The sequence below is a fragment of the Procambarus clarkii genome, chromosome 45 (assembly GCF_040958095.1).
Source record: "Procambarus clarkii isolate CNS0578487 chromosome 45, FALCON_Pclarkii_2.0, whole genome shotgun sequence".
In the NCBI taxonomy this organism is placed as follows: domain Eukaryota; kingdom Metazoa; phylum Arthropoda; class Malacostraca; order Decapoda; family Cambaridae; genus Procambarus; species Procambarus clarkii.
The window spans coordinates 23,157,225-23,179,886 of record NC_091194.1 but is presented as its reverse complement, the minus strand read 5'-3'; the positions used below and the strand labels follow the sequence as shown (position 1 = coordinate 23,179,886).

Genomic DNA, 22,662 nt, shown 5'->3' with positions numbered 1-22,662 from the left:
CCAAAAGTAGTATCCATAATAATTGAAGCTGCACAATCAGTCAGGAGCTTGCAGACAGCCAGATGATCCTAATTTGGACCGATGACCATAAACAAACTTCAGAACACCTCAAAACTATGGCGGGTCTTGCATGACTCTCCCCTTCCACCCGGGTGGTGCATGCGCAATAACTCCCAAGGCTGGGAATATAATTCATAATATTCACATAATGTTCAGTAAGGAAAGAGATGGGGTATGACAAATATTTACGTCATATTAAAATGTAATGTGCGGCAACAAATGTTTTCTCATAGTGCATGTCAGTTGATGTAGACGATGTTAAATGAATGAGAAAGTTTCAGAGTGGAAATGCGGCTTATTATATTATTAACTAGAAATGCTAATCGTAGCTGTATAAATTAATTTCAGGAAACGATGATATATTTACTAACTAAAGGTGAATCTATTAATAAATGATTATCCTTAATAAAAAGACAAAATGAGACTGGATTCTACTTGATCTGTTAATATGTAAAATTATTCCCTGTGGCTAGCTGGCTGATGCAAAACTGCGGCAATACATTCTAGAAAAATATATGACGTTCTACGTCTTAATGAAATAATTTTAATATCACAACACCACAGGTTAGTAGATTAGAATGCCTAGTACAAGAATTACTTCTTAATGTACTAGAGGTTAGTAGTTAAGTGTTGGAAATTTCCTACAACTACACCCACACATCCCTACACCTTCACCCGGCTTCACCCTTACCCAGTTACACCCACACGCGACTACACCCACGAACTGCTTCACCCACATATGACTACACCCACACACGACTACACCCTCAACCCGCTAAACCCACATCCGTCTACACCCACACACAACTACACCTACACACGCCTACACCCTCACCTGGCTACACCTACACATGACTACTTCCACATATGAATACACCCTCAACAGGCTACACTCACACATAACTACACCTACACACAGCTACAAACACACAGTGTGTCTAGTATTTAAGTTGTACTAGTATTGTAAACCACACTAGTGGGGACTAGTGTGTCAGTTGTACTGGTATAGTTCACCAAGCTAGTGGGGACTAGTATGTCAGTTGCACTGGCATTGTATAGCATCATAGTGGAGACTATTGTGTCAGTTGTACTGGTATTATACAGCACGGTACTGGGGACGAGTGTTTCAGTTGTACTAGCATTGTACACCAAGCTAGTGGTGACTAATATGTCAGTTGTTCTGGCATTGAACACCACACTAGTGGGGACAAGTGTGTCTGTTGTAATGGCATTGTACAGCATGCAAATGGGGAATATATTCACCAAGCAGTGCTCACCAACTTGTTCTCACCTACATGTACTCTTTTAGTGGTTCTCGGGTATTTGTACTCACCTACATGTTAATCTAGCAGCGCTCACCATATTGTGATCACATACATATATATATATATATATATATATATATATATATATATATATATATATATATATATATATATATATATATATATATATATATATATATAGGAAATCTACAGCCTCTAGGAAGCGAACTTTTTCTTGTGTCCTCTTAATGTTCATTTTTTGTATAAAATCAGATATGTAACTGTATAACCTTGCATAATAAAGTGTACATCATAATAAAAAAAAAAAAGGGGGTGGTAGGAGAAGTGAACACTCTTTCGTATTCAGAGTTAAATGTCAAGTTTTTCCCTGAGTGCTCTGTGTTCCCTTCTCTGAGGCTGTGGGTCCCTATAATTACACCAGTGGTGGTACCCCCCTATATATATATATATATATATATATATATATATATATATATATATATATATATATATATATATATATATATATATATAGACATATATATATATTTCCTGTAGACATATATTATTAAATATGACCGAAAAAGTAAGATTAATAATTGTAACACGAAAAATCAATTCAAAAATCAATTCTCCAAAATTCATTTTTATTTTTATTTTAAAACAAAAATGAATTTTGGAGAATTGATTTTTGAATTACCATCAACAGTGAAAAGAAACGTAAGAAAGATAGAGAAAATTCGTGTTAGAATTATTAATCTTACTTTTTCGGTCATATTTAATAATATATATATATATATATATATATATATATATATATATATGTCGTACCTAGTAGCCAGAACGCACTTCTCAGCCTACTATGCAAGGCCCGATTTGCCTAATAAACCAAGTTTTCATGAATTAATATATTTTCTCTAATTTTTTTTCTTATGAAATGATAAAGCTACCCATTTCATTATGTATGAGGTCATTTTTTTTTATTGGAGTTAAAATTAACGTAGATATATGACCGAACCTAAGCAACCCTACCTAATCTAACCTAACCTATCTTAATAGGTTAGGTTAGGTTAGGTGGCCGAAAAAGTTAGGTTAGGTTAGGTTAGGTAGGTTAGGTAGTCGAAAAGCAATTAATTCATGAAAACTTGGCTTATTATGCAAATCGGTCCTTGCATAGTAGGCAGAGAAGTGCGTTCTGGCTACTAGGTACGACATATATATATATATATATATGTCGTGCCTAGTAGCCAGAACGCACTTCTCAGCCTACTATGCAAGGCCTGATTTGCCTAATAAGCCAAGTTTTCATGAATTTATGTTTTTTCGACTACCTAACCTACCTAACCTAACCTAACCTAACCTTTTCGGCTACCTAACCTAACCTAACCTATAAAGATAGGTTAGGTTAGGTTAGGTAGGGTTGGTTAGGTTCGGTCATATATCTACGTTAATTTTAACTCCAATAAAAAAAAATTGACCTCATACATAATGAAATGGGTAGTTTATCATTTCATAAGAAAACAATTAGAGAAAATATATTAATTCAGGATAACTTGGCTTATTAGGCAAATCGGGCCTTGCATAGTAGGCTGAGATGTGCGTTCTGGCTACTAGGTACGACATATATATATATATATATATATATATATATATATATATATATATATATATATATATATATATATATATATATATATATATATATATATATATATATATATATATATATGCACAGACTACCCTATTCCAGTAGCTGAAGTTTATAACTTTTTAGACACTCAACCCACCAGGGGACTCGAACACTGGCCAACAAGGTGGCAGTTGCATGCTGTATCCACTACGCTATACTTCAAAGCCATTAAGAGAGGTAGGAATTCTGGGGTATTTAACCAACCAGAATTCCAATCCTCTCCCAGGCGATGAGATAGTGTGGGACCTCGGATGCTCTTTCATCGGTTCCTTTCATCGGTTTGCTCTTAATGGCTTTGAAGTATAGCGTAGTGGATACAGCATGCAACTGCCACCTTGTTGGCCAGTGTTCGAGTCCCCTGGTGGGTTGAGTGTCTAAAAAGTTATATTTATATATATATATATATATATATATATATATATATATATATATATATATATATATATATATATATATATATATATATATATATATATTTATATATGTATATATGTATATATATATGTATATATGTTGTACCTAGTAGCCAGAACGCACTTCTCAGCCTACTATGCAAGGCCCGATTTGCCTAATAAGCCAAGTTTTCATGAATTAATTATTTTTCGACTACCTAACCTAACTTTTTCGGCTACATAACCTAACCTAACCTATAAAGATAGGTTAGGTTAGGTTAGGTAGGGTTGGTTAGGTTCGGTCATAAATCTACATTAATTTTAACTCCAATAAAAAAAAATGACCTCATACATAATGAAATGGGTAGCTTTATCATTTCATAAGAAAAAAATATAGAAAATATATTAATTCATGAAAACTTGACTTATTAGGCATATCAGGCCTTGCATAGTAGGCCGAGTACGACGTTCTTGCTACTAGGTACAACATATATATATATATATATATATATATATATATATATATATATATATATATATATATATATATATATATATATATATATATATATATATATGTCGTACCTAGTAGCCAGAACGCACTTCTCAGCCTACTATGCAAGGCCCGATTTGCCTAATAAGCCAAGTTTTCATGAATTAATATATTTTTTCTAAATATATATATATATATATATATATATATATATATATATATATATATATATATATATATATATATATATCTATATATATATAATATATATAGATATATATATATATATATATATATATATATATATATATATATATATATATAGTCTCCTTGTTGTTCTTGGGTAGTTGTACTGACCTACTTGAATTGACCTAGCAGTGCTCACTAAGTAGTACTTACCTACATGTACTCTTCTAGTTGCACTCATATAATTGTACTTACCATGTTGTAATCACCCATTTGTGTTTCAATTACATTTAATGTAAAATCTGCTACAATACAGATGCATGTGGCAAAGAGGTATTTTGATGCACCTTAATTATTTTCTTCCCAATAAAATAGTAGATAAAATGTTGCTTGTGTCCTTCAAAAACCTATAAAACAACATTTTTAATTTTTCCTAATGTATTTTACATGAAGTACATCAATTTAATTTTAAATGTGGAAGCAGTATTATTTAATATATCATATAGAAAATAGTGTTATAAAAGCAATTTTAAACAAAATCATATTTAAAAAATTAAATATTGGATTATAAAGTTTGGATGAAGTAAATGTTTTGCACTCCCTTAATACAACTAAGACATAACCTTTTAATTATTATTATTATTATAATAATTATTATTATTATTATTATTATTATTATTATTAATATTATTATTATTATTATTAATATTATTATTATTATTATTATTATTATTATTGTGCATTTAAAAATGACATATACATTTAATAAATAAATAATAGCTCTAAAAACAGCTTTAATATATAAGGGAACAAATAGTGGTAAATAATTCTATATATTAGTTATATATATAAAAATTATAATCCAGTCATCGAGTAAATAAATGTTTTAAGAATATTTTATACAGCTATGGAACAACATTTTCAATTTATATAGGTTATATACATAAATTTAATATTTAAACATGAACAAAATATTTTTGTAATATATAAAGGTGAAACTAGTGTTAGTAAAGGCGGCATTTACTTTATTTCATAAAGAAATATTTTTTCCATTCTTGGGTTAAAGGTTGCTCATGTGCCTGTTGAATCACACATGAAACTTGTCTTTCCCACAACCTTGTTGTAACGTTAGTGGAGGTTGCCACAACGTTTTGTGTTTGCTGGGATATACCCTCATATCCCAGCTGGTAGTCTGTCCCCAGATCCCAGCTGGTAGTCTGTCAACATTTCCCAGCTGGTAGAATGTCCTCATATCCAAGACAGTAGTCCATCTTTATATCCCAGCTGGTAGTCTGTCCTCATATCCCAGCTGGTAGTCTGTCCTCATATCCCAGCAGATAGTCTGTCGTCATATCCCAGCTGGAAGTCCAACTTCATATCCTAGCTGGTAGCTAGTCCTCATATCCCAGTTGGTAGTCCAATTTCATATCCCAGTCGGTCATCTGTCTTCATATCCCAGCTGGAAGTCTGTCTTCATATCCCAGCTGGTAGTACATTATCATAAACCAGCTGGTAGTCTGTCCTCTTATCTCATCAGTTTCTCTGTCCTCATATCCCAGCTGGTAGTTCATCCTCATTTCCTAGCTGGTGGTCTGTCCTCATATCTCAGCTGGTAGTCCGTCCTCATGTCCCAGCTGGTAGTCTGATCTCATATCCCAGCTGGAAGTCTGTCCTCATATCCCAGCTCGTAGTCCATCATCATATCCTAGCTGGTGATCTGTCCTCATATCCCAGCTGGAAGTCCCACCTCATATCCCAGATGGTAGTCTGATGGTAGTTGTGTTGTAGTAGTGGTGGTATTGGTAGTGATGTGAAAGTGGTGGTGGCGGTGGTGTGGCAGTGGTAGTCAGGTAGCGGTAATGCTGGTAGTGGTGATGTTGTAATGGTGGTGTGGTAGTGGTGATAGAGGTAGTGTTGTAGTGGTGATGGTGGTAATGGTAGTGGTAGTGTGGAAGTGGTGGTAGTGGTAGTGGTGGTATGTGTTGTAGTGGTTATGAGGTAGGGTTGTAGTGGTGGTGGTGTGTATGTAGTGTGGGAACTCACTCCCTAGTGAATTGAAAAACTGTAAAACTTTTGCCTTATTTAAAAGCAAAACCAAAAAGTACCTAATTTCATCTTCTTAGTTTCCTACACTGAGCTTTAAATTTGCTCTGTACCTAGTGTTACCCAATCTCCTAATTTTTATGTAGTATCAAACAACCTTATCATTGTGTTCATTGCTGTCTTCTTTTATGTGCTAGCCATATGCTGTATTGTGACTACCATTCAAGCTGTCATTGCAATCAATCTTAGCTACCTATGTGCTTTAATATACTGTACCTACAATTTTCTCTCATCTTTTTTTCATTCCATGTAACTGTTATCATTTTTTTTGTTTATAAATTTTGCAAGTATTTACCTACTTAAAATTTTCTTAGATTAAGGACCTGCCCGAAACGCTGCACGTACTAGTGGCTTTACAAGACTGTAATTACCATATTATGTATCCTCACATTCCCAATGTACCTTCTTGTATATGCATAAATAAATAAATAAATAGTGTAGTGCAGATATCTTACCAAAGAGAGGAGGGTGTGAAAGTATCCTACCAGGACTGGAGTTGGAAGCACAGTGTGGGGACACAGTTTGACCTGCAAATTCCAACATAAGCAATTTATGGCAAGATAATCATTTTACCTGTGTAATAACTTTTTCCTTGCTATCTTGTAATATAAGTTGGAACAAATATACATATATAACAAGTCCTTAGATAATAAACCAAAATATTGTATTGAAAGGACACACTGAAGTTTTGACTGCATTCTGTGACAAAGCCTTCCCTTCATTGCTGTAATTGTCTACACACACCCTGCTTCACCTGCTACACTGTCACCCAGCTACACCCACACACTACACCCACACACAACTGCACCCTCAACCAGCTACACCTTCATCCGGCAACACACACACACACATCTGGCTACACCCACACATGACTACTTTGGGGTTGAATTCAGTTCTATAATGAATAGTGCTAAATGCTTCGAGGGACCAGAATTCTATTAATAAATAGGAGGACTCGTGGCTTATAGATCTCCTATAATTATTGCATAAATGTGATTAAATATTTCTAGATAAATGAACTGTAATGTTAAAAATAATTCAGAACTAAATCCATATACCCTACAACTTGGGGGGTTATTCTATAATATTAGATTATTGACTTCTAATAATAAAATAAGTCATTTAAATTCTCTAGTTCATTGAGAGATAAATCAGTTGGCAAACTACAAAATGAACAAGTAAGCAGCTTAGCTGTCTAAGATGAACGTCGATCATGTCCGACAACATCAACCTGTTTATTCTTGTTCGAGTCAGCAGCTCTCAAGAAACACGTAAACCCGAAGGACGTAATTTTTTCTTTCACAGTTAATTCCACGCTAAAATGTAAATATTATGTAATTTCCAATCCAAATCCTTGAATCATTCATTTAATTGTAAATACTAAATAGATTTTGGGATCAAAGGTGCACTAACGTGGGATTAAATGTTGCCGCGTGTTGTAACGAAAGGGAAACAACTGATACAAGTTATAAGAGCTAGTATAAATTTGTAAAGTTTCTTATTTCTTGTCGAAAGTGGAGTCTGTAAATAATAGAAGTGGCACAATCACTCAGGAGCTCGCAGACAGCTAGATGTTCCTAATTTGAACCAGTGACCATAAGCAAACTTCAGAACACTTCAAAACTATGGCAGCTCTCGTGTGACTCTCCCCTTCATCCCGGGTGGTGCATGGGCAATCGCTCCCAAGGCTGGGATCCCGAGTATAATTAATAATATTCACATAATGTTCAGTAAGGAAGGAGATGGGTATGACAAGTTAATAAAATGTAATGTGTAACAACAAATGTTTTCTCATAGAACATGTCAGTTAATTTAAACGATGTTAAATAAATGAGAAAGATTCAGAGTGGAAATTTGATCTATCATTTCATTCACTGGAACAGCTGATCGTAGTCGTATAACTTAGTTCTAGGAAATGATGATATATATGCTAACTAAAGGTGAATTTATTAATAAACGATTATTGTTAATAAAAAAGCAAAATAAGGCTGGATTCTACTCTATCAGTTAATATGTAAAATTATTCCTTGTGGCTTGCTGGCTGACGCAAAACTGCGGCCATGACTTCTAGGAAAATATATGACGTTCTACGTCTTAATGAAATAATTTTAATATCACAACACTAAGGGTTAGTAGTGTTAGTCGATTGGAATGCCTAGTACAAGAATTACTTCTTAATGTACTAGAGATTAGTAGTTCAGTGTAGGAAATTTCCTACAACTACACCCACACACCCCAACAACCTCAACCGGCTACACTGTCACCCAGCTACACCCACTCATGACTACACCCAAACGCGAATGCACCCACACACGACTACACCGTCAACCGGCTATGCTCAATTCTGGCTACACGCACATATGACTACACTCACACACGACTACACCATCAACCCGCTACCCCCCCCCCCCACATCCGACTACACCCACACACGACTACACCCACACACGCTAACACCCTCATCCGGCTGCACCCTCACCCAGCTACCTCCTACACACTTCTACATCCACATACGACTACACCCTCAACCGGCCACACTCACACCCAGCTACACCAACACATGACTACACCCACACAGAGTGTGTGGTGTGTGGACTAGTGTGTCAGTTGTACTGGCATTGTACAGCATGGTAGTAGGGACTAGTGTGTCAGTTGTACTGGCATTGTACACCATGCTAGTGGGGACTAGTGTGTCAGTTGTACTGGCATTGTACACCATGCTAGTGGGGACTAGTGTGTCAGTTGTACTGGCATTGTACACCATGCTAGTGGGGACTAGTGTGTCAGTTGTACTGGCATTGTACACCATGCTAGTGGGGACTAGTGTGTCAGTTGTACTGGCATTGTACACCATGCTAGTGGGGACTATTGTGTCAGTTGTACTGGCATTGTACACCATGCTAGTGGGGACTAGTGTGTCAGTTGTACTGGCATTGTACACCATGCTAGTGGGGACTATTGATTCTGTTGTACTGGCATTGTACACCATGCTAGTGAGGACTAGTGTGTCTGTTGTACTGGCATTGTACACCATGCTAGTGGGGACTAGTGTGTCTGTTGTACTGGCATTGTACACCATGCTAGCGAGGACTAGTGTGTCAGTTGTACTGGCATTGTACACCATGCTAGTGGGGACTAGTGTGTCTGTTGTACTGGCATTGTACACCATGCTAGTGGGGACTAGTGTGTCAGTTGTACTGGCATTGTACACCATCCTAGTGGGGACTAGTGTGTCAGTTGTACTGGCATTGTACACCATGCTAGTGGGGACTATTGTGTCTGTTGTACTGGCATTGTACACCATGCTAGTGAGGACTAGTGTGTCTGTTGTACTGGCATTGTACACCATGCTAGTGGGGACTATTGTGTCAGTTGTACACGCATTGTACAGAACGGTAGTGAAGACTATTGTATCAGCTGTACTGGCATTGTACACCACGTGAGTGGGAACTAGTGTGTCACTTGTACTGGTATTGTACACCACACTAGTGGCGACTAATATGTCAGTTATACTGGCATTGTAACGCATGCAAATGGGGAATATATTCACCTAGCAGTGCTCACCAAGTTTTACTCACCAACATGTACTCTTCTAGGGAGCCGGTTGGCCGAGCGGACAGCACACTGGATTTGTGATCCTGTGGTCCCGGGTTCGATCCCGGGCGCCGGCGAGAAACAATGGGCAGAGTTTCTTTCATCCTATGCCCCTGTTACCTAGCAGTAAAATAGGTACCTGGGTGTTAGTCAGCTGTCACGGGCTGCTTCCTGGGGGTGGAGGCCTGGTCAAGGACCGGGCCGCGGGGACACTAAAAAGCCCCGAAATCATCTCAAGATAACCTCAAGATTCTAGTGGTTCTCGGGTAGTTGTACTCACCTACTTATATTAACCTAGCAGTGCTCACTAAGTTGTGATCACCTATATATATATATATATATATATATATATATATATATATATATATATATATATATATATATAGTCTCCTTGTTGTTCTTGGGTAGCTGTACTGACCTACTTCTATTAACCTAGCAGTGCTCACCAAGTTGTACTTACCTACATGTACTCTCCCAGTTGCACTCATATAGTTGTACTCACCCATTTGTGTTTCAATTATATTTAATGTAAAATCTACTACCATACAGATGTGTGTGGCAAAGAGGTATTTTGATGCACCTTAACGATTTTCTTCCTAATAAAAATGGTAGAAAAAATGTTGCGTGTGTCCTTCGAACACCTATAAAACAACATTTTCAATTTTTGTTAATGTATTTTACATAAAGTACATCAATTTAATTTTAAACATGAAGACAGTATTATTTAATATATCATTTACAAAAATAGTGTTATAAAAGCTTTTTTAAGCAAAATCATATTAAAAAAATACAATATAAGTTTGGATTAAGTAAATATTTTGTACACCCTTCATACAACTAAGACACAACGTTTCAATTATTATTATTATTATTGTGCATTTAAAAATGACATATAAATTTAATAAATAAATAAAGACTGGAAAAAACAGCTTTAATATATATAAGGGAACAAATAGTGGTATATAAGTCAATTTATTAGTTATGTATAATAAAAATATAATCTTATCATTGCATAAATAAATGTTTTAAAAATATTTCATACAGCTATGGAACAATACTTACAATTTATATATGTTATATATATAAATTTAATATTGAAATATAAACAAAATATTTTTGTTAATATATAAAGGTGAAACTAGTGTTAGTAAAGGTGGCATTTACCTTATTACATAAAGAAATATTTTTTCCATTCTTGGATTAAAGGTTCCTCATGTGCCTGTTGAACTATACATGAAACTTGTCTTTCCCACAACCTTGTTGAGACGTTAGTGGAGGTTGCCACAACGTTTTGTGTTTGTTGGGATATGCCCTCATATCCCAGCTGGTACTCCATCCTCATATCCCAGCTGGTAGTCCATCTTCCTATCCCAGCTGGTTGTCTGTCCTTATATAGTGTTATCTCCATGTAGTGATATAGTAAACATAAGTGTACACCTTCAGTATAACCTAAGAAGCAACTTCCTAGCCTCTTCACCCCCGGGTTCATGACTATTAAGTTCATTGAGTGTATTATGTTAAATTATATTGCCTAAAGTAGCACTTACACCCGAAATATTACTTGGGTATTTCATATTCAATTCCGTCATGCTTATGCACTTATAAGTGAATAAGTTCTTGATGTTTACTACCTGCATTTATTAAATATTTTCCCCATGTGTTGCTCGTCCTCATAAATTATGTATACCTTTGAACATCATATTTACATGCCAGAAAGCCTGTATTTAGGTAAAAAAAAATTACATTTTCAACAAAATTGTGGTTACTATTCTTAATAAATTCATGATTATTATACATGTTTTATTACGTTAATAGTTATTATGTGTTCAATGTGTTTCTATAAAGAATTTTCTTAGTTTAATTTTTAAAAGAAAATTCAAATGTCATTTTAACTGGAAAAACTATAATATATATATTCCCCATCAGATATCATATTATCATCATTGCCATTGATGATAAAAACAACACCATCGATGATAGTGACTCTGGTGGCAGGATCACCACCATCGATGACAGTGACTCTGGTGGTGGGATCGACACCATCGATGACAGTGACTCTAGTGGTAAGAACAACAAGATCGATGATAGTGACTCTGGTGGCGGGATTGGCACCATCGATGACAGTGACTCGGGCGGTAAGAACGACACCATCGATGACAGTGACTTGGGCGGTAAGAACGACACCATCGATGACAGTGTCTCTGGTGGCGGGATTGACACCATCGATGACAGTGACTCTGGTGGCGGGATCGGCACCATCGATGACAGTGACTTGGGCGGTAAGAACGACACCATCGATGACAGTGACTTGGGTGGTAAGAACGACACCATCGATGACAGTGTCTCTGGTGGCGGGATTGACACCATCGATGACAGTGACTCTGGTGGTAAGAACGACACCATCGATGACAGTGACTCTGGTGGTAAGAACGACACCATCGATGACAGTGACCCTGGTGGAGGGATCGACACCATCGATGACAGTGACTCGGGCGGTAAGAACGACACCATCGATGACAGTGACTCTGGTGGCGGGATCGACACCATCGATGACAGTGACTCGGGCGGTAAGAACGACACCATCGATGACAGTGACTCTGTTGGCGGGATCGGCACCATCGATGACAGTGACTCGGGCGGTAAGAACGACACCATCGATGACAGTGACTCGGGCGGTAAGAACGACACCATCGATGACAGTGACTCTGTTGGCGGGATCGGCACCATCGATGACAGTGACTCAGGTGGTAAGAACGACACCATCGATGACAGTGATGCTGGTGGTAAGAATGACACCATCGATGACAGTGACTCTGATGGTAAGAACGACACCGTCGATGACAGTGACTCTGGTGGTAAGAACGACACCATCGATGACAGTGACTCTGGCGGTAAGAACGACACCATCGATGACAGTGACTCTCTGGCTGAGAAAAATTACTCTGATAGTGCTGATGGAGAGAAGTATGGCAAGGACACCCACGAGGTCTTTATGGTGACCGGGACCCGCGTCGAGGTCAACACCACCACCAACAATCTCACTATAGATGGCTCAGACACTCTCATCCACACCAAGGTGAGTAACCTTGTCGTCTCCTTCAGCAGATGTTGCTGTTTATTATGCACCCCATACCTATCATGTGGGCGGTAGTGGAAAGGGTTACAGAGGTACATAATGGGCTCAGGGACTGAACCCCACAATTCATTTAGCTAACTTGCTTAACTAAATGAATTGTGGGGTTCATTCCCTGAGCCCATTATATGCCTCTGTAACACTTTCCACTACTGCCCACATGATGGGTAAGGGGTGCATAATAAATGAACTATCTAAACTGTTGTTGTTGGTCCTCCTATTTGTCTCAGCTCCTTGGATGGTTCACTCACTGGTGTTGTCGTGGAAATGTTTTCACCACGGCCAGATTGTGTCACTCAGCGGAGGTGAACTGATGGATTTCGTAGTCTTGAGTCATAGTGTTCCGGGTTAAAAGGCCTGTATTGGTGCTTCTGTATTATTTATTTATTTATTTATTTATTTATTTATTTATTTATTTATTTGTTTATGAACAAGAAGGTACGTTGGGAATATGAGAGCACATAGCATTGATGTTTTTATGTTCTTGCAAAGCCACTACCACGTATAGTGTTGTGGGCAAGACCTTAATCTAATTGATAATTTTAAGTAGGTAATTTCTAACAAAATTAAAAAATTATTGCAAGAAAATTGTTCATTATAGTACATATTGTTGTTTTTAATATCACCATGAAAATTTTTGGTATGTTGGGCTAGACCATATATACCCATTCGCCAGCGTTGTATGGTCCAACATAGGTCAGGTAAGGCACACAAAGACAAAGTTATCCTTTTGAGCAAGGACAGAAGAGATTGAGGAGAGGAGCTTACTGTATATAATGCCAGGACTCAAACCAACTGCTCGCTACTTTCCATTTCTGGTCTCTGGTCTGGAAGGAAAGTAACAGGCAATAATGACAACATTGTCATCATCCAAGTCGTTGAACATTGATAGTTGTTATTTGCACTTTGTGGGAGATTGTACACTGAATTATGATCATATGATTATTAATACGAAAAGCACCTCAATAAGTCTTAATACCAGACGGGGCGTTGTTAAGACAGTAGGACCAACACTATTTGGTCCTACTAAATTGATGCAGACGTCTGTGGAATACCTGTACGAACTGTGCACAGGAACTGTATTATGCATCATGTTGCAACACCTACAGTAGGTTTAGAAGTTCAAATGTGATTGTTAAAAGTTCGACCAGATAACGGACAGTGTTCTCTTTTCCAAATTGCGCCTTATTGGTGTTGTAACTATGTTTTGTTTCTGTCCTCAGGTGGTCGAAATCCAGCCTAAAGGTGCAAAGGAGAACTCAACTACCATAAAGGTAGGTCTCCACACCACAACCATACAGGTAAGCCTCTACACCACAACCATACAGGTAGGTCTCCACACCACAACCATTCTGGTAGGTTTCTACACCGAAACCATACAGGTAGGTCTCTACACCACAACCATATAGATAGGTCTCCACACCACAAACATACAGGTAGGTCTCTACACCACAAATATACAGATAGGTCTCCACACCACAACCATACAGGTAGGTCTCTACACCACAACTATACAGATAGGTCTCCACACCACAACCATACAGGTAGGTCTCTACACCACAACCATACAGGTAGGTCTCTACACCACAACCTTACAGGTAGGTCTCTACACCACAACCATACAGGTAGGTCTCCACACCACAACCATATAGATAGGTCTCCACACCACAACCATACAGGTAGGTCTCCACACCACAACCATATAGATAGGTCTCCACACCACAACCATACTGGTAGGTCTCCACACCACAATCATACAGGTAGGTATCCACACCACAACCATACAGGCAGGTCTCTACACCATAACCGTACAGGTAGGTCTCCACACCACAACCATACAGTCGGTCTCCACATCACAACCATACAGTCAGCCTTCACATCACAACCAAACAGTGGGTCTCCACACCACAACCATACACTCGGTCTCCACTCCACAGCCATAAAGTCAGCCTCTACACCACAACCATACAGTAGGTCTCCACATCACAACCATAAAGTCAGCCTCTACACAACAACCATACAGTCGGTCTCCACACTACAGCCATAAAGTCGGTCTCCACACCACAATACACAATACACTACACACTCTACAGGTATGTTTCTACACCATAACCATACAGGTAGATCTCCACACCACAACCATACAGGTAAGTCTCCGCACCACATCCATACAGGTTGGTCTCCACACCACAACCATACAAGTAGTTCTCCACACCACAACGATACAGGTAGGTCTCCACACCACAACCATACAGTCGATCTCCACACCACAACCATACATTCGGTCTCCTCACGTCAACCATGCATTTTGGACTCCACACCACAAACATACAGTCGGTCTCCACACCACAACCATACAGTCGGTCTTCACACCACAACCATAAAATCGGTCTCCACACCACAACCATACAATCGATCTCCACACATCAACTATACATGTTGGACTCCACACCACAACCATACAGGTAGGTCTCTACACCAAACCATACAGGTAGATCACCATACCCTGACCATACAGGTTGGTCTCCTCACCACAACCATACAGTCAGTCTCCTCACCACTACCATACAGTCAGTCTCCTCACCACAACCATACAGTCGGTCTACTCACCACAACCATACAGTCGGTCTCTTCATCACAACCATACAGTTGGTCTCCTCACGACAACCATACAGTCGGTCTCTTCATCACAACCATACAGTTGGTCTCCTCACAACAACCATACAGTCGGCCTCCTCACAGCAACCATACAGTCGGTCTCCTCACCACAACCGTACAGTCAGTCTCCTCACCACAACCATACAGTCAGTCTCCTCAAAACAGCCATACAGTCAGAGTCCTCACCACAACCATACAGTCGGTCTCTTCATCACAACCATACAGTCGGTCTCTTCATCACAACCATACAGTCAGTCTACTCACCACAACCATACAGTCAGTCTCCTAACCACAACCATACAGTCGGTCGCCACACCACAGCCATACAGTCGGGCTCCACACCACAACCGTTCGGTCAGTCAGTCTCAACACCAAAACCATACAGTCGGTCACCACACCACAACCATTCATTCGGTCTCCACATTACACCCATACAGTCAGTCTCCACACCACACCCATACAGTCGGTCTCCACACCACACCCATACAGTCAGTCACCCCACCACAACCATACTGTTGGTCTCCACACCACAACCATACAATCGGTCACCACACCAGAACCATACAGTTGGTCTCCAAACTACAACCATACCTTCGATCTCCACACCACAACAGTACAGTCGGTCACCTCAACCAAACATGTTGGACTCCACACCACAACCATACAAGTAGGTTTCTACACCACAACCAAACAGGAATGTCTCCACCTAATAACATACAGGTATGTTTCTACATCACATCCATACATGAAGGTCTACAAACCACATCCATACATGTAGGTCTCCATACCATAACCATACATATAGGTTTTCACACCACACCTCTGGTGGCGGGATTACCACCATCGATGACAGTGACTCAGGTGGTAAGAACGACACCATCGATGACAGTGATGCTGGTGGTAAGAATGACACCATCGATGACAGTGACTCTGATGGTAAGAAAGACACCGTCGATGACAGTGACTCTGGTGGTAAGAACGACACCATCGATGACAGTGACTCTGGCGGTAAGAACGACACCATCGATGACAGTGACTCTCTGGCTGAGAAAAATGACTCTGATAGTGCTGATGGAGAGAAGTATGGCAAGGACACCCACGAGGTCTTTATGGTGACCGGGACCCGCGTCGAGGTCAACACCACCACCAACAATCTCACTATAGATGGCTCAGACACTCTCATCCACACCAAGGTGAGTAACCTTGTCGTCTCCTTCAGCAGATGTTGCTGTTTATTATGCACCCCATACCTATCATGTGGGCGGTAGTGGAAAGGGTTACAGAGGTACATAATGGGCTCAGGGACTGAACCCCACAATTCATTTAGCTAACTTGCTTAACTAAATGAATTGTGGGGTTCATTCCCTGAGCCCATTATATGCCTCTGTAACACTTTCCACTACTGCCCACATGATGGGTAAGGGGTGCATAATAAATGAACTATCTAAACTGTTGTTGTTGGTCCTCCTATTTGTCTCAGCTCCTTGGATGGTTCACTCACTGGTGTTGTCGTGGAAATGTTTTCACCACGGCCAGATTGTGTCACTCAGCGGAGGTGAACTGATGGATTTCGTAGTCTTGAGTCATAGTGTTCCGGGTTAAAAGGCCTGTATTGGTGCTTCTGTATTATTTATTTATTTATTTATTTATTTATTTATTTATTTATTTATTTGTTTATGAACAAGAAGGTACGTTGGGAATATGAGAGCACATAGCATTGATGTTTTTATGTTCTTGCAAAGCCACTACCACGTATAGTGTTGTGGGCAAGACCTTAATCTAATTGATAATTTTAAGTAGGTAATTTCTAACAAAATTAAAAAATTATTGCAAGAAAATTGTTCATTATAGTACATATTGTTGTTTTTAATATCACCATGAAAATTTTTGGTATGTTGGGCTAGACCATATATACCCATTCGCCAGCGTTGTATGGTCCAACATAGGTCAGGTAAGGCACACAAAGACAAAGTTATCCTTTTGAGCAAGGACAGAAAAGATTGAGGAGAGGAGCTTACTGTATATAATGCCAGGACTCAAACCAACTGCTCGCTACTTTCCATTTCTGGTCTCTGGTCTGGAAGGAAAGTAACAGGCAATAATGACAACATTGTCATCATCCAAGTCGTTGAACATTGATAGTTGTTATTTGCACTTTGTGGGAGATTGTACACTGAATTATGATCATATGATTATTAATACGAAAAGCACCTCAATAAGTCTTAATACCAGACGAGGCGTTGTTAAGACAGTAGGACCAACACTATTTGGTTCTACTAAATTGATGCAGACGTCTGTGGAATACCTGTACGAACTGTGCACAGGAACTGTATTGTGCATCATGTTGCAACACCTACAGTAGGTTTTGAAGTTCAATTGCGATTGTTAAATGTTCGACCAGATAACGGACAGTGTTCTCTTTTCCAAATTGCGCCTTATTGGTGTTGTAACTATGTTTTGTTTCTGTCCTCAGGTGGTCGAAATCCAGCCTCAAGGTGCAGAGCAGAACTCAACTACCATAAAGGTAGGTCTCCACACCACAACCATACATTTAGGTCTCCACACCACAACCATACATTTAGATCTCCACACCACAACCATACATTTAGGTCTCCACACCACAACCATACATTTAGGTTTCCACACCTCAACCATACAGGTAAGTCTCTACACCACAACCATACAGGTAGGTATCCACACCACGACCATTCAGGTAGGTCTCTACACCGCAACCATACAGGTAGGTCTCCACACCACAACCATACAGGTAGGTCTCCACACCACAACCATACAGGTAGGTCTCTACACCACAACCATAAAGGTAGGTCTCCACACCACAACCATACAGATAGGTCTCCACACCTCAACCATACAGGTAGGTCTCCTCACCACAATCATACAGGTAGGTCTCTACATCTTAACCATACAGGTATGTCTCCACACCACAACCATACAGTCTGTCTCCACACCACAACCATACAGTCGGTCTTCGAACCACAACCATACAGTCAGTCTCCACACCACAACCATGCAGTCGGTCTCCACATCATAACCATACAGTCACCTTTCACATCACAAATATACTGTCGGTCTCCACACCACAACCATACAGTCGGTCTTCGAACCACAACCATACAGTCAGTCTTCACACCACAACCATACAGTCGGTCTCCACATCACAACCATACAGTCACCTTTCACATCACAACTATACTGTTGGTCTCCACACCACAACCATACACTCGGTGTCCACAACACAACCATAAAGTCAGCCTCTACACCACAACCATACAGTCGGTCTCCACACCACAACCATACAGTCAGCCTCCACACTACAGCCATAAAGTCGGTCTCCACACCACAATACACAATACACTACACACTCTACAGGTATGTTTCTACGCCATAACCATACAGGTAGATCTCCACACCACAACCATACAGGTAGGTCTCCACACCACAACCATACAGGTTGGTCTCCACACCACAACTATACAGGTAGTTCTCCTCACCACAACCATACAGGTTGGTCTCCACACCACAACCATATAGATAGGTCTCCACACCACAACCATACAGGTAGGTCTCCACACGACAACCATACAGGTAGGTCTCCACACCACAACCATACAGGTAGGTCTCCACACGACAACCATACAGGTAGGTCTCCACACCACAACCATACAGGTAGGTCTCCACACCACAACCATACAGGTAGGTCACCATACCACAACCATATATTCGGTCTCCATACCACAACTATACAAATGGTCTCTACACCAAAATCATACAGGTAGGTCTCCACACCACAACCCTACAGTCAATCTCCTCACCACAATCATACAGTCAGTCTCCTCACCACAATCATACAGTCGGTTTCCTCACCACAACCATACAGTCGGTCTCCTCATCACAACCATACAGTCGGTCTCCTCACCACAACCACACAGTCGGTCTCTTCACCACAACCATACAGTCGGTCTCCTTACCACAACCATACAGTTGGTCTCCACATCACAACCATACAGTCGGTCTCCTCACCACAACCATACAATCAGTCTCCACACCACAACCATACAGTCGGTCTCCACACCACACCCATACAGTCAGTCTCCACACCACAACCATACTGTCGGTCTCCACACCACACCCATACAGTCGGTCTCCACACCACAACCATACAGTTGGTCTCCAAACCATAACCATACCTTCGATCTCCAAACCACATCGATACCTTCTATCTCCACACCACAACCGTACAGTCGGTCACCTCAACCAAACATGTTGGACTCCACACCACAACCATACAGTCGGTCTCCACACCTCAACCATACAGTTGGTCGCCATACCACAACCATACAGGTAGGTCACCACACCACAACTATACAGGTAGGTCTCCACACCACAACCATACAGGTAGGTCTCCACACCACAACCATACAGGTAGGTCTCCACACAACAACCCATACAGGTTGGTCGCCACACTACAACCATACAGGTAGGTCTCCACACCACAACCATACAGGTAGGTCACCACACCACAACCATACAGGTAGGTCACCACACCACAACTACACAGGTCGGTCTCCACACCACAACCATATAATCGGTCTCCCACACCATAACCATTCAGGTAGGTCTCCACACCACAACCATACAGGTAGATCTCCAAACCACATCCATACATGTAGGTCTCGACACCATAACCATACATGTAGACGTGCACACTACAACAATACATGAAGTTCTCCACACTATAACCATACATGTATGTCTGCACTCCACAATCATATATGAAGGCATTCACACTACAACCATTCAGTCGGTCTCCGCACCACAACCATGCAGGTCTAATCTCCACAAACATACAGATAGGCCTGCACACTAGTCATTCAATTGGTCTCCACAACACTACCATACAGACGGTCTCCACACCACGACTATACATTAAGGTCTCCACTCCACAACCATACAGTCGGTATGCAAACCACAACCATAAACTCGATCTCCACAACACAGTCATACATATAGGTCTCCACACGCCAACAAGACATGTTGGACTCCACACCACAACTATTCAATCGGTCTCCACACCACAACCATTCAGTCAGTCTTCACACCACAACCATTCAGTCAGTCTTCACACCACAACCATACAGTCGGTCTCTACACTCCAACCATACATGGAGGTACCGCAGATGGATCTCCCACACAAAACGGTAATGGTTTCTACCATATATGTGGTTTATGGTAGCTCTACAATACGGATGACTCATTGTGATAAAGAATCACCCTCACACTTTTGTGGGATTGTAATTGTCATTACAATCATTTTCCTCCCAGTAAAGTGGAACCCATAAAACAACTGATGTGTTAAATGTTATGCAAATATATATTTTGCCCAGCTCTTATACTGAAATATAACAGTTATGAAAATTTACTTGAAAACGAATATATAATTTTTGCCTGTTTGACTTCTGTTAATAGTTGATTTTAATTTTAGAGAGAATGAGTTGACAAGTATCATTAACAACTGTAATGTAAACAGATAACGCAAATCGGTGGGCAGCCGCTCCATGTGGAAAACATTTCCTCGTACCACAGGAAGGAAGAGGAGTCAATACCTGGACGTGAGAAGAAGGAGCCAACGCAGGAAGAGACCTGACCAAGAGGGAACACAAAAACGAAGAAGAAACGAAGCGCAGTTGACATACTCAAGGGCAATGGCTTTAACAAAATATTTGAGTGATTTCTGCACCTTGGCTGCATCTCCAGCTTGCTGATGCTGTGCCGCAACCCTCAACACATCATCTCTCCACTCAAACTTCAATCATTTATCAACATCCATCAATTTCATGACTGACAAACAGCTATCCGTCTATGTATTTCATCATTCAATTAATTATTATTATTATTATTATTATTATTATTATTATTATTATTATTATTATTATTATTATTATTATTATTATTATTATTATTATTATTATTATTATTATTAATTCTTCATGAATTATTAATATATAAAGTACGACATTCTTTATACAGTAAAAACAGAATGATTTATGGATCGTGTAGAACAGTGGGTAGAGTCGTCGGCTCATGTGAACCAAGGATCCTTGCTACGATTTTTGGGAGAGACAGATGGTTAGGCACGTTTCCTTTTCCTGATAGCCTGTTCACCTAGTAGTAAATAGGTACCCAGGAGTTAGGCAGCTATTGCGGGATGCATCCTGGGGAGGGTGAGAAGTTGGCTTAAACTGCTAGAGGGACCTTGGTAGGCCTAACAGCCTTTTTGTCCTCGACTGTGGGCAACAATATAGTGAAATGTTACATAGCATTGCAATTCTACACCAACCAACTGGTAGAAATGAAACTTAAAAATTAACAATTACTACAATTAAACTGTAATTAATAATATAAATTTTACCATAAATACCGTCAGGTTCACAGACGCTGTTATTTTAAGCAAAACTATTAGCTATGGGGATATTCCCTACCGCTAGTTATATAACTAAATTCAATTCCAAGGACAATTGACCTCCACATCAAGATAAACACCATATTTTATCAATACCCGGAGAACTATCTAACAGAAAACATGGGTATTTAGGTTAGAATAAGCGAAGAGCCCAGCCACCACGTCTGTCCAACTCCATACCACCGATTCAACTGACTCTCCATCGGGGTTGCCAAAAGTATTTTAAAGAATGTACCAAAAATGTTAACTATAAAGTACGAAATTTTACTGAAAAATACCAAATTGACAATTTAACATAAAATAAGAATAATATTGATAAATACTTGGTCAGTCTTATGTACCAAATACATATTTTAATGAGTTTTTTTCTGTTTTATAGCCTATTTGTATGTGTAATATTCCCTTGTACTTCACATACACAGTATTTACAAAATGTTTTATCCTAGTCTCTCTTACTTTCAACGATCCTCTCGCAAATTCGTTAATGAAGCAATATATTTTGTTACACATTATGTTCATTTTTTACTTTTGTAATATTTTCTCCGTGGGAGCAGAAAACGATCCGCCAGAATCTTTTTCACTATATCACAGTTTTGGTTTCGTTCCT

At 39.5% G+C, this 22,662-nt stretch overlaps 1 protein-coding gene across 1 annotated transcript in view; it reads left to right on the top strand.

The window, feature by feature from the left end:
* Positions 1-22,419, top strand: part of LOC138350480 (dentin sialophosphoprotein-like) — a 229,289-nt gene extending 206,870 nt beyond the window's left edge. The window contains exons 3-6 of the mRNA XM_069301498.1: positions 11,710-12,859; positions 14,140-14,190; positions 18,048-18,098; positions 21,123-22,419. Coding sequence (XP_069157599.1) covers positions 11,710-12,859; positions 14,140-14,190; positions 18,048-18,098; positions 21,123-21,239 — 1,369 coding nt within the window. The 3' untranslated portion in view covers positions 21,240-22,419. The remainder of the gene's footprint in view (positions 1-11,709; positions 12,860-14,139; positions 14,191-18,047; positions 18,099-21,122) is intronic.
* Positions 22,420-22,662: the final 243 nt, after the last annotated feature.